The 13,328-nt window shown below is 57.3% G+C and overlaps 1 protein-coding gene across 20 annotated transcripts in view; it reads left to right on the top strand.

Annotated features, from left to right (window-relative positions):
- Positions 1 to 13,132, top strand: part of MAST3 (microtubule associated serine/threonine kinase 3) — a 38,482-nt gene extending 25,350 nt beyond the window's left edge. For all 20 annotated transcript variants that reach the window (XM_079772206.1, XM_079772222.1, XM_079772223.1 and 17 more), the window contains 11 exons: positions 348 to 449; positions 1,295 to 1,417; positions 2,102 to 2,211; positions 4,410 to 4,543; positions 5,061 to 5,305; positions 5,718 to 5,924; positions 6,248 to 6,474; positions 6,859 to 6,981; positions 7,513 to 7,649; positions 7,781 to 7,962; positions 9,577 to 13,132. In XM_079772206.1, the coding sequence (XP_079628332.1) occupies positions 348 to 449; positions 1,295 to 1,417; positions 2,102 to 2,211; positions 4,410 to 4,543; positions 5,061 to 5,305; positions 5,718 to 5,924; positions 6,248 to 6,474; positions 6,859 to 6,981; positions 7,513 to 7,649; positions 7,781 to 7,962; positions 9,577 to 10,097 (2,111 nt within the window). In that variant the 3' untranslated portion in view covers positions 10,098 to 13,132. The remainder of the gene's footprint in view (positions 1 to 347; positions 450 to 1,294; positions 1,418 to 2,101; positions 2,212 to 4,409; positions 4,544 to 5,060; positions 5,306 to 5,717; positions 5,925 to 6,247; positions 6,475 to 6,858; positions 6,982 to 7,512; positions 7,650 to 7,780; positions 7,963 to 9,576) is intronic.
- The last annotated feature ends 196 nt before the right edge of the window (positions 13,133 to 13,328 follow it).

Raw genomic sequence — 13,328 nt, 5'->3', positions numbered from 1 at the left:
GTAGGCAAGTTAGCAAGATAAATAAGCAAATTATGGAGCAATTAGATGCCAAGAAGGAGAAGACGCAGAAAGGAGAGGGGGCAGGGTGCTGGGGGTGCTGCATTAAGTAGAGAGCTGTGGAGGCCCCAGAGGACCCGTGAGCAAAGCCCTGAAGGTGTGAGAGGGAGCTGCGCGTGGAAGAGGGGAAGGTGCTCTGGACAGAAGCACAGCCAGAGCAGAGGCTGGGAGGTGGCACCAAGCCTGGTGTGTGGAAGGGGCGGAGGAGGCTAATGGCCTGGAGCACAGTGAGTGAGGGGAGATTCGAGGCAGGACCATCCCAACCCCCTCCCTCCCTCCCTTTATTTTAGATGAGATCATGTGGCCAGAGGGGGAGGAGGCCCTTCCAGCCGATGCCCAGGACCTCATCACCAGGCTCCTTCGGCAGAGCCCCCTGGACCGTCTTGGCACTGGTATGTGTGGAGGCTGGGGTCAATAAGAACTACTCGACAGGCTGCATGGAGGAGAGGGACTTGGAGCTGGGGTTTTGAAGGATGCATAGGCGTTTGCCAAGAATTAGCACAAGACCTTGAAGGAAGAGCAGGTAGCTGGTTCCGGTGCAGGGGGAGAACACTGAGGCTGAGTGAGTATGTGAGCCTGCAAGATCACCGGGGGCCGTGTCCTAAGGTCCTCAGCCCAGTGGATCCCACAGTCCCCTAGTGCAGTGGTGGGCAAACTCATCAGTCAACAGAGCCAAATATCAACAGTACAACGACTGAAATTTCTTTTGAGAGCCAAATTTTTTAAACTTAAACTTCTTCTAATGCCACTTCTTCAAAATAGACTCGCCCAGGCCGTGGTATTTTGTGGAAGAGCCACACTCAAGGGGCCAAAGAGCCGCATGTGGCTCGAGAGCCGCAGTTTGCCAACCACGGCCCTAGTGGATGGTTAAGGAACTGTTGGAGACGGGTGCAGCCACCCATTAACATGGCCACTGGGTCATGTTCCTAATGCAGCTTGGCCCTGGAGAGAACAGTGGGGCTGAGGTTGGGGAACAGGACGCCTTCACGCAGTCAGCTCTACTCCAGGGAGTAGAAACGTGGGAACGGCCCAGGAAGGAAGCCCTTCCAAGGCTCTGGGGTTTCTACGGGCGGTGGGGTCTCAGAACCCACCAGAAGGAAGAGCAGGGCCTGGGTTCAAGCCCCAGCTCTTCCTCTCGGGGCTCTTAAACGGCGGCCGGCTCCCCCGTCCCATCTTTCTGGTTCTGTGTTGGGAAGTTTGGGGTAGGGCCCACAGTGCTCAGCTGGCATGTCTGCAGGTGGCACCCATGAGGTCAAGCAGCACCCCTTCTTCCGGACATTGGACTGGGCAGGGCTTCTGCGCCACAAGGCCGAGTTCGTGCCACAGCTGGAAGCCGAGGACGACACCAGCTACTTCGACAGTGAGTACAAGCGGGGTGTGTCCCCTCACCCTGGGCCTAGAGCTTCCAACTTCCGAACTTCCCGAGACACCGGGGCAGGTCTGCCAGCAGCCTCCTGGCTGGGGTTTCCTGTTCTGGGTTCAGGGGGTGCAGCACCCCCTCAAGTTGTGGGAGAGGACAGCAAAGCACTAATGTGGCAGATCCTTGCGCGGGGTCTTCCAGCAGGTCGGCCTTCCAGCATGGAGCCCAGCGTGTCGCACCGGGTGGGCACCTTGCCGAGCTGCTGTAGGGGGCTTGTCCCGCTCAGGGCTTCGGCCAAACACAGCCAACGCCCTTGGCTTCCAGCGCCTCTTCCGGAACGTGCTGTATGATCTCGGGCATGCCGAGTCCTCTCTGAGTGTCTGTTCCTTCCTCTGTAAGACAGGGAACGTACTTTACGTTGGAGGTGCACCATTTTCCGAATTCTGGGTGACCTATCTCAAGGGTGAAGACACGAACCCTCAGACACAAGAGCTCCCACCCATGGTCCCACAGCTTCATGGACACAGCTAGGAGGGACGCCCAGATATGCACTCTGCCCCCAGCCCTTGTCCCTAAACACACAGGGCATAGTCCCACTTGGTGCCCCTGCCCCACCCTCTCCACGTCATCCCACGACCCTCACAGCCCCTTGACGTGGGCTGGCCGTGCCTCTCCCTCCTGCAGCGCGCTCAGAACGGTACCGGCACCTGGGCTCTGAGGACGATGAAACCAACGATGAGGAGTCATCCACGGAGATCCCCCAGTTCTCATCCTGCTCGCACCGGTTCAGCAAGGTGAGGCCCGGGCCCTGGATGGAGCTAGTACTCAGGATGTTTGTTTGTTTGCATTTTTTTATTATGGTAAAACTAGAGGCCCGGTGCATGAAATTCGTGCACGGAGGAGGGTTGTCCCTCAGCCCAGCCTGTACCCTCTCCAATATGGGACCCCTTGAGGGATGTCCGACTGGACAGCCCTCAAGGGGTCCGATCCACCGGGATCGGGCCTAAACGGGCAGTCGGACATCCCTCTCACAATCCAGGACTGCTGGCTCCCAACTGCTTGCCTGCCTGCCTTCCTGATTGCCCCTAACCGCTTCTGCCTGCCAGCCTGATCACCCCCTAACCACTCTGCTGCCAGCCTGTATGCCCCCAACTTCCCTCCTCTGCCGGCCTGGTCACCCCTATCTGCCCTCCCCTGCAGGCTTGGTCCCTCTCAACTGCCCGCCCTTGCAGGCCGGGTGCCTCCCAACTGCCCTCTCCTGCTGGCCATCTTGTGGTGGCCATCTTGTGTCCACTTGGGGGCAGGATCTCTGACCACATAGGGGCAGCTATATTGTGTGTTGCAGTGATGATCAATCTGCATATTACTCTTTTATTAGATAGGATAGAGGCCTGTTACAGGGGTGGGGGCCAGCTGGTTTGCCCTGAAGGGCATCCTGGATCAGGTGGGGGTTCCCTTGGGGTGTGGGGCGGCCTGAGCGAGGGGCCTGTGGTGGTTTGCAGGCCAGCCACGCCCCCTGGCAACCCAAGCGGAGGCCCTGGTATCTGGAATTTATTTTCCTTCTACAATTGAAACTTTGTAGCCTGGAGCAGAGCCAAGCCTGGGGCTCCCTCCGAGGCCGGCAGCCATTTGTGTTGGGGTTATAATTGAAACTTTGTTGCCTTAAGTGGGTGGGCCCGGCCAGGGTGTGCGGAAAGCTTTGCTTCCCCTGTTGCCGCCGGCAACGCTGGCCTGCTCTCTCAAGCTCTATCCTGCCGCCATTTGTTTGAATTTGTTTACCTTCTATAATTGAAACTTTGTAGCTTGAGTGGAGGCTTAGGCCTGGCAAGGGCAGGTGGAAAGCTTGGCTTCCTCTGTTACCTAGGAAACCTTGCTCTCTGTGGCTGTAGCCATCTTGGTTGAGTTAATTTGCATACTAGCTCTGATTGGATGGTGGGCATGGCTTGTGGGTGTGTTAGAGGTATGGTCAATTTGCATATTTGTCTATTATTAGTTAGGATTTAAAAATACATTGAGTGGCCAGATTATTATGATCTCCGAACACATAATAATCTGGCCACTCAGTGTATATCCTATATAATAAAGGGCTAATATGCAAATTGTCCCCTCAACCAGCAGTTCAACCAGCAGGCAGGCCAGCCAACTGCCCATGTCCCGGACTGGGCCGGACCCCACCCATGCACAAATTCATGCACCGGGCCTCTTAATATATATACTGAGTGGCCAGATTATTATGCGTTCAGAGATCATAATAATCTGGCCACTCAGTGTATATACACATATATATATTTACTAGAGGCCCAGTGCACAAAATTTGTGCATGGGTAGGGTCCCCAGTGGCTGCCAGCTGCCGGTCGGGGCCTTCCTTCATTCCACACCACCCACTAGTGGTCAGCACACGTCATAGTGAGTGATCGAACTCCCAGTCCATTGAATTCCTGAGGGAACACTTTACATATTAGGCTTTTATATATGTAGATTGGTTTCAGAGAGGAAGGGAGAGGGAGAAAAAGAAACATCAATGATGAGAGAGAATCATTGATTGGCTGCCTCCTGCATGCCCTTCACTGGGAATCGAGCCCACAACCCGGGCATGTGCCCGAATTGAACTGTGACCTCCTGGTTCACAGGTCGGCGCTCAACCACTGAGCCACGCCGGCCGGGATGCGTGTCACTTTATAATGTCACAAGCTTAACTTAAGTTCCTTCCTTTGTTTATAATTTGCTCAAAAACTCCTCTGCATCTCTTGTGGGCCTGGGCCCCGGGCAGGTTGTCCTGATCATCAACAGAAACCCCAGCTGTGGCCCCCTTGGTGTCTGGGTCCCTCTGAGCCTCAGTTTCCCACCAGTACAGTGGGCTATAGAGTCTGCTACCTTTAGGGACATGCTGAGTAAGGATTTAATAAAGTGAATCACAGAAAAACACTGGGCATGTAGAGAGCGGATGCAGCTCCTGCCTCCGTGTTCATTGCTGTTATTTATTACTTCCCAGGTCTACAGCAGCTCGGAGTTCCTGGCTGTGCAGCCCACCCTCCCCTTCACTGAACGAAGTTTCAGTGAGGACCGGGAGGAAGGATGGGAACGCAGTGAAGGGGAGTATGGCCGCCAGCTGAGCACTGAGGTCCGGTAGGTGGGCTGGGCAGTATAAGCGTATCTAGCCTCCACGCCTTATGGGAGGTGGAGCCACAAAATCTAACATTGGAAAGAGCTTCCTAGCGGCCCAGTTGAAAAGGGTCAAACATATTGGCCAACCTGTCAGACTTCTGCCAACCTAGCTCCTATCGTCAGCCCCTTGGCTTTGCACTCCTAACCCCACTGAACATAAAGCGCCATCACACTGCTAGGCTTCGCTTGCACTGTTCCCTCGGCCCAGAACACCCTTTTCATCCTTCAAAGTCCAGACTCGGCAGAAATAATCCATGTCTGCTAGAGGATGGGCATTGGAAAGTGGGTTTTAAAAGGTGAATAGGAGTTCCCTAGGTAGACACAGAGAATGGAGCAGGCAAAGGGAACTCACCGTGTATTTACAAAGTGCCCCTGGCTCTAGGCTAAGCGTTACTAGTAAGATGTGATGGCTGGGGGTGACTGGGTGTCCTGGGGTGAGGGCGTCTGACAAGCGTGACTTGGACTCTTTCCTGCTCAGGCTGAGGTCCTGGACATCCTCAGGTTCTTCCTGCTATTCATCCTCTTCCCAGCCTGAGCGGGGACCCAGCCCATCTCTCATGAGCACCATCAGCCTGGATACGATGCCCAAGTTTGCCTTCTCATCGGAGGACGAGGGAGCTGGCCCCGGGCCTGTGGGCCCCAAGAGACCTGTCTTCGTCCTGGGGGAGCCTGATCTGCCCCCAGCAGCCACCCCAGTGGTGCCCAAGCCCTCGGGCCTCTCTGGTAGGTGGGGCCCAGGGTGGAAGGAGTGGTATCATGGAATGTTTCCCAGAGGAAGGACTGTTTGAGATGGGTTTTGAAGGATGAGATGTTCTTCCGAGAACATTTAAGATAGGAGAGGCCAAGGTTCTGGAGAAGCCTTGGGCCTCAGCTCGGCCCCCCAGGAGCCTCTAGGTCATCGGGTCAGGATGGGACTGGAGAGAGGGATGGGGCGAGGGAGCTCTAAGAGGGGGAGATCGGCGTCAGATGAGGGGGGACAGGCTTCCTGGAAGAGAGAACTTGAAGAGTGGCGCTTTCTAGGGAGAGGCATGTGGGAAGGGTGCACAGGAAGAGGGAGCTGCCCGAGCAAAAGCCAGGAGGCTGCACCATGTCCACGTCGGTCGACCTTGACCCTCTCACCCTGCTAACCTCCCAGCCGACCCCACCGCCCTCAGTCAGACGCGCCTACGGAGCAACAGCACTGGTGCCCGACACTCTACGCCACGGGCCCTGGATGCCAGCCGGGGCCACCGCCTCAGGGGCCCCAAAGACCTGGCCCCCGAGAAGCCCAGGGCCGCCTCCAGCGGGGGCTGCATGCCCAAGTCAGCCTCCGTGTCCGCCCTGTCGCTCATCATCACGGCCGGTAATGTCCGTGGCCCTGCCCTGCCTTTGCTTGTCTGTCTGTTCCCATTTTAGTCATGGAGTAGGGTCTTCTCTGGCTGGGGTGTCAGGAGCTGGAGGGTCCTTAAGGGTGATATTTGGCCTGAGCCCCAGGAGAGGGGGTTAGAAACAGGGAGACCCGAGAGACTGGCATTCCTGGCAGAGGGCGCTGCATGTGCCGAGGCCTGGCATTGGGACATGGGAGCAGCAGTGAAGCAGCCAGAGGGGTCAGCCTGATGGGAGGGGAAGGCACCGTTAGGAGGTGCCACAAGGGAGGGACCCACACCCTAACCCTCATCCCTGCAGATGATGGCAGCGGCGGCCCCCTCATGAGCCCCCTCTCCCCACGCTCACTGTCCTCGAACCCGTCATCGCGTGACTCCTCTCCCAGCCGAGACCCGTCCCCCGTGTGTGGCAGCCTGCGCCCCCCCATTGTCATCCACTGTTCTGGCAAGAAGTACGGCTTCAGCCTGAGGGCCATCCGTGTCTACATGGGCGACAGTGATGTCTACACTGTGCACCACGTTGTCTGGGTGAGTTGTCTTGGGGGTAGGGTGGGGACAGCTTGACTCTGTTTGGGGCTGGCTGTGCCCTGGCAAGGTGCGTTCTCTAGTCTGTGAGGTCTGGGGGCCCAGGACGGAGAGCTGATGCCTCCTGGGTCTTTGCCATCCCTGTCAGTTATAGGGAGAGGGTTGGGCAAGAAGGACAGGCTGGACAGCGAGACAGAGACCCTCGGTGAGCATGACGCTTATGGCTCGTGCTAGCAAGTGCACAGTGGGCGGGTTGTCCTCCCTCCCCCCGGTCCAGGGCTTGGCACATCCCTTCTCCACAGGTCAGGAGAACTGAGGCAGCGTGAGAGGCAGCAGCTTGCTGGTGTCTCCGGCTGTTGGACTGCTGACCCTATCGTCTCCCCCTAGAGCGTGGAGGAGGGGAGTCCTGCCCACGAGGCGGGCCTGCGAGCTGGAGACCTCATTACCCACGTCAACGGGGAGTCGGTCCTGGGGCTGGTCCACATGGACGTCGTGGAGCTGCTGCTGAAGGTGCCACCCCCGCTGCTGTCAGGACGCCCAAGACCCCCACCCGCTGTCCTCCCTCAGGGCTCCCAGGATCCCCACCTCCCCTTGGCCTCTGCTGCTGAGTCTCCCTTACCCACACTGCTCTTCCCAAGCCCAGGCCTTGCACTCACCCTCCCCTCGGACTAGAATCTGCTTTCTTCTTTGGCTCCTAACCTCACCCCCAGAGCCCCTCCTCCCAGAAGCCCTTGCTGATCCCGTGGGGTCTGTGCCATCTCTGCCTCCATCAGACAGAGGTCCTCGGGAGCTCAGGCCTGGGGGTGGGGTCACGGGAGGAGGTAGGCCCCAGGTTGAGTAGCTCCTGGAACCAGCATATAGATGGACAGCTCATTGGATGGGCACAGACAGTGGGCATGTATTTTTGGCCCAGTGAATGGTAGATCAGACGAGACGTGGCTGGATGGGATCTGGGACTTTGAAGGATAAATAGGAGATGAGTGGGTGGGGGTGCTCACGGGATGGAGGCTCCCAGAAGACCCCTTGCCATCGTTCCTGCAGAGCAGCAACAAGATCACCCTTCGGACCACAGCCCTGGAAAACACGTCCATCAGGGTGGGCCCCGCCCGGAAGAACGTGGCCAAAGGCCGCATGGCACGCAGGAGCAAGCGGAGCCGCCGGCGTGAGACACAGGACCGGTGAGAGCCAGGGCGTGTGCGGGGGGAGCCTGTATCAGCTGGGGCAGGGGGCGGGGGGCACTGGGGTGTAGCAGTCAGGAAGCTCCCGCTGAGGGCAGGGGTACCAGAGCACCTGGGGTTTTCACCCACAGGCGGAAGTCGCTCTTCAAGAAGATCTCGAAACAGTCGTCGGTGTTGCACACAAGCCGCAGCTTCTCATCCGGCCTCCACCACTCCTTGTCGTCCAGCGAGAGCCTCCCAGGCTCACCCACCCACAGCCTTTCCCCCAGCCCCACCATGCCCTGCCGCAGCCCCGCTTCTGATGCCCTGGCAGGTGGGTGCACCCAGGACCAGCGGGGGAGGAGGGAGCAGGCAGAGATGGGAAGGTGGAATGACATGATGTAGGAAGCAGATGATCAGAAGAGCCTTTCCAATTGCCTGGAGTCTAAGAGGCAACCTGGAGGTGGGCAGAGACAGGTGCAGGGACAGGGAAGTGTGTGCTCAGCAGAGGGAACATCATGAGTAAAAGGGTCTAGACTGGAGGGATGTGAAAGCTGGGGGAGGCCGAAGAGAGGACATTGCAGGATGAGTCAGGCCTAAGAGCTGGGCTTAAATTGGTGGGCAGTAGGGAACCACAGAGAGTATGTGGGCCCCAAAGGGCATGGAAAGCTCGTTTTGGTGTGGGAAAGGATGGTGAGGGCCCCCGGACTCTGAGAGGCTGAGGAGAGGCAGGGGATGCCTCCAGGAAGCCCTCCTTGCCCCCCTGGGGATCCCAACTACTTCTCTCCCTCTGCCCACCCCCCCCTTACCTTGTGGGGCAGGGGTTATCTGTGTCATCTCTGCCTTCCTAAGACCAAGCATCCTCTGGGGCTGAGGCCTGGGAGTGGAGAAGTGAGCACCGGCAAGGAGGAGGGCCCTTGTTGGATAACTCTGGGGACCAGTGGACAGATGGGCTGTGAATGGGCATTTTTAGCCCAGTGAGTAACGAGTCATCAAATGAGAAGTGGGTGAATAAGAGCTAGGGCTTTGGCCGTGGCTGGTGTGGCTCTGTTGGTTGGATGTTGTCTGGTGCACTGAAAGATTGCCAGTTCAATTCCCAGTCAGGGCACATGCCTGGGTTGCAGGCTCAATCCCCGGTAGGGGGCATGCAGGAGGGAGCCAATTGATGTTTCACTCTCACATCAATGTTTCTCTCTCTCTCTCTCTCCCTCTCTAAAAAAGAAAAAAAAAATCCTATATAATAAAAGGGTAATATGCAAATAGACCGAATGGCAAAACAGCCAATCAAAGCGTAATATGCTACCACCAGGAGGCAGATGCTCTGACCTGTAGGTTAGCTTGCTGCTGGGGTCTGGCCGATCAGGAATGAGCAAGATGTGCCGGACATGCCCTGGAGCCCTCCCGTGGTCCCTCCCCGGCCCGATTGTGTACTGGTGCGGTCCCTCAAACTGGCCTTCGCCCTCTCACAATCCAGGACCCTTGGGGGATGTCAGAGAGCCGGTTTCTGCCCCATCCCGCAGGCCACTCCCCTTGGGAGGGCGCCAGATGCAGGGCTGGCGAGCGCTGCTGCTGCTGCTATTGCAGCAGCGCGAGCCCTTGGCAGGCACAATGGGGCCTGGATGAGCGGGAGCAGCAGGTAGGAGCTGCAGGTGGTGTTGGATTGCGGGTTTCGGCCCGATCCCTGCAGGCCACCCAGAAGGACCCCACCTGTGCACGCGCTGGGCCTCTAGTGAATTAATAAAAAAGAACTAGGGCTTTGATGCATGAGCAGGAATTGTTCACCAGATCTAAGCCACGGGAACAGCCTGTGCAAACAAGAGGCGGGAAAAGCAGGCTAAATGGTCACTTGTACAATGTGGGCTTTGGCATGTGCAGTCAGTTCCAGGTGTCAAGTCCCTCAGGGTAGGGACTTGAGGGCCATGGCCTGACCTTTACCTGTCATCCACAGATACCGCGTCTCCACCCAATGCATCTCCAAGCTCCAGCAGCCCTGCCTCTCCAGCCACTGCTGGCCACACCCGCCCCAGCTCCCTTCATGGCCTGGCCGCCAAGCTCGGGCCTCCCCGTCCCAAGGCCGGCCGCCGCAAGTCTACCAGCAGCATCCCACCTTCCCCACTGGCTTGCCCGCCTGTGCCTGCACCTCCACCCCGCTCACCCTCACCCCTGCCCGCGCCCACCCGGTCCCCAAGGTTGCGCCGGGGCCAGTCGGCGGAGAAGCTGGGTGCAGGTGAGCGGCTGGAGGGGGAGTTGGGGCGTCGCAACCGCGGGCCAGACTCCGAGCTGGTAGTCATGCGAAGGTTGCACCTGTCTGAGCGCCGTGACTCTTTCAAGAAGCAGGAGGCTGTGCAGGAGGTGAGCTTTGACGAGCCACTCGAGGAGGCCGCCAGGCTGCCTGGTGTGATGCCTCAGATTGCCGTCGAGGGCGCTGAGGCTGTTCCCGGAGCCCTGGGACCCGCCGAAAAGGACTGATCCCTCCCACCTGGCCTCACGCTGGCCTGGAAGTTGTGCGTTTTTTGTGCAAGGTTTTTCCAGTCAAGTGACACCTGGACGGAGACGAAGCCACCAGCCTGTGACTCCAGAAGGCAGGAAGCACCAGTCTTGTTGCTGGAAGGTGGAGTCAAGCACCTGCATGTTTTGGTGCCATCGGTCAGGGGCTGTAGGGCAGGAATAGGAGATGAGGGTGGCACTGTAAATAGCAGCAAATCCCTGTGAGTAATTTATTACTTTTTTTTTTTAAGTATAAGAGAAAGTTTAGAAAGTTACAGAAAGTTTAGAAAGGCCCTTGAAAGAAAGGGGCTCAGGGAACAAGTTACAGAAGAAAAGAAGGGCCTTTGGGAGAGAAAGGTAAAGGTGACTTGTTTGGGGGGAAGAGGAGGAGGGGAAGGGGCAGGCGTGCTCCCGGGAGGGAGAGCATACCTAATGCATTGCTTTTGGTCAGCGGTGGCCAGATGGAGCTGCCAGGCTCCTACCCCTGGCAGCTCGGACCCCATTTGCAGACCCTGCCTCTGGGCCTCTGCAGGAAGCACTTTGGACAAGTCCCATGTGTTCGTGTTTTCTCGTTTTTCTGTATTTTTAACATTTTTTGTTTGTTTTTAAAGTTTTTTTGTGTTTTACTTGATCCCATCCCTGATCTAAGACTCACCGATGGGGACGCTTGTTTGGGCCCAATTTGGTTGTGACTTGGAGAGTCTAATTGATTCCCCTCCACCACGAAACAGAATCATCCCCATGATGATCTGGATGCTGAAGGCTGCTTCCCACCATCCAGCCTCCATCTGTAGACCAGCCTGGCTAGAGTCTGCCTGTAGTCCTTTGGGCTTAGGGGATGTGGGAACTGGGGCTTTCATTGGTGAGTAGGAGTTCACCACATCTAGGCAGAGGGGTCATCCACTCCACTGGGGGACACTAATGCCTTAGGAGGCGAAGGCCTCAGAGGGCACTGCCAGGGCAGAGTGTCCACCCTGGACAAGATTTCACATGTTTGATGCGGATCAAGGTGAGCACTAGAACATGATGTGTCTGAAACACCCTCTGACAGTTCCCTCAACGTGTCAGAGCCTCCCTGGGATGAAATGGAGTCGAAAACCCAAATGGGGGGTAGTGAAGTCTGAGTGTGAATCTTGGCTTCACTGTTTGGCTCTGGGAAAAGGGTTGCTCCACTCTGTGCCTGAGTTTCCTCGTGTTTACAAAACTAATCCCAGTAACTTTATTAAGCACCTACTACGTGCCAAGGTCTTTTACTCATGTCTTGTCCCTCAGCCAGCCTTAAGAAGGCTGGAGCTGGCGTCGTCACCCCCATTTACAGACAGACAACGGAGGCCTGATGAGGGGCAGAGACTTGTCCCACAATTGCTTGGTGAGAGTCATGCCGCCAGGCCCTGCTGTGGGCCTTGTCAGCAAGGGAGCTTGAATGCAGCCTGATGTCAGATACGGCTGACTCCAGCCCATGTTGCTGTGTGACCCATGGGGGCATCTCAGAGCCTGTTTCCCATTTGGAGGTGGCTGGCAAGATCGCTGTGCCCCACATGGTTTCAGGCATTTTCCCCGGATACTGCAGCCTGCTCTGCATCCTCCTGCCCCTCCCCCAGCACTGCCTAAGTGTTGGAGCTAGACCGGGGCTATGCATGACTTGCTTCTTCCTTCCATCACGGAGCTGACAGTGAATAAAGCCCACATTGACAAAGAGGAGGTCCAATGTCTGGATTTGTGACCAGGGGCCCAAAATGAGTAAGGGAAGAGGGGTGGAGGCGGGCTGAAAACAGACCCTGGGCTCCAAGTCCTTTAAAGTGGGTTTTGAATGCTGCGTAGGAGTTCACAGATTCCTTCTGATGGCTCCTCTGATCCTGGCCTCCTGCTGCCCTCTCCGTGTGAGTACCCATCCTGGGCTCTGCCCTTAAAAGTTTCATTCAGACACCCGTTCGGGGCCCTGAGCTCTGTTAATAAATCATTTCTGTATCCTTTTTAAAAAATATATATTTTTATTGATTTCAGAGAGGAAGGGAGAGAGAGAAACATCAGTGATGAGAGAGAACCATTGATTGGCTGCCTCACACCCCCCCACAGTGGAGATGCAGCCCGAAACCCGGGCATGTGCCCTTGACTGCAGCCGAACCGGGGAACCTTCTGTTGCAGGCCAAAGCTCTATCCACTGAGCCAAACCAGCTAGGGCTCTGTGTCCTTTTTATACTCGCTTGGGCTGTGCCCTAAAATTACCCCATCTCCACCCAAACCCAGCTCTGCCAAATGCGTCAGTTACTTACTGAGCTCTACTCAGGGTCAAAAACCTTTGGCTACGCCCCCGTTTCCGAGCGTCTTCGGCCACTTCCAGAAAACAGTTGTCTGCATTTGGTCTGGTGTAGGGCGTGTTCTCGCGCAAGCCGGGCCTGAGTTGGTTCAGCTGCTTCCAGACGCTCTGGGTTGCCATGGAAACGCCTCCAAACCCCGGCTCTTCAGATCACAGCTTTCTGTAGTAGCTTCTTCCGGTCTCCGCCGGCTCCTGTTTCCCGAGCTCGGGGCCCCATCACCCACTCTAGAGCAGTCCATTCTTAGGCAATTTCCAGAACCTGGTTGGCCGTCTCTGGTTCTGAACTCCTAGGGCCTCATTTGGGACCGAGGACGCTAGGTTCTTTCCAGAAACCCCGCGGTCTCGGGGCGCAGCCTCGTCGCCAGTCCTACTGGAGCTCTCTGGGCCAGTTCCCGAACCGCTCGGTGTCTAAGCTCAGCCGAACCGGCCTCAGGATCACTCATCTGGCCCGATTATGCTCAGCCATTTCCGGGGTCACTCGGGGACGTCTAAGCTCAGGCGAGCCTAGCTGAGCCCAGTCTCGGGATTAGTCGTCTGGCCCAACTGCGCTCGGCTATTTCCAGAATCGCTCGGGTGTCCCAAAACCCAGGCTGCGCTCCGGATCGCTCACATGACCCGACCGCGCTCGGCTGTTTCCGGAAATGTTGAGCATCTCGGGGACACCCTACCTACCTTCTCCAGTCCCGCGGGAGTATGTTCGGCTCTTTCCGGAAGCACTCCGACGTCTCCCGGCTCCTCCTCAGCCTCCCTTCTCCCGCCCGACCCGAATGTGCTCGGCCATTTCCGCCGGGGGTGGGCCGGGTCATTCGGAACCGCGGCGGCGGAGGCGGGGATCCCGCGGTGGCGCTGACGGCGACCGTGGTGGAGCCACGGGTCAGGCTCGGCTCTGCGTTACG

Source organism: Cnephaeus nilssonii, assembly GCF_951640355.1.
Source record: "Cnephaeus nilssonii genome assembly, chromosome: 5".
Lineage (NCBI taxonomy): Eukaryota > Metazoa > Chordata > Mammalia > Chiroptera > Vespertilionidae > Cnephaeus > Cnephaeus nilssonii.
The sequence above is the reverse complement of the archived record's forward strand: the minus strand, read 5'-3'. Positions and strand labels throughout refer to the sequence as shown.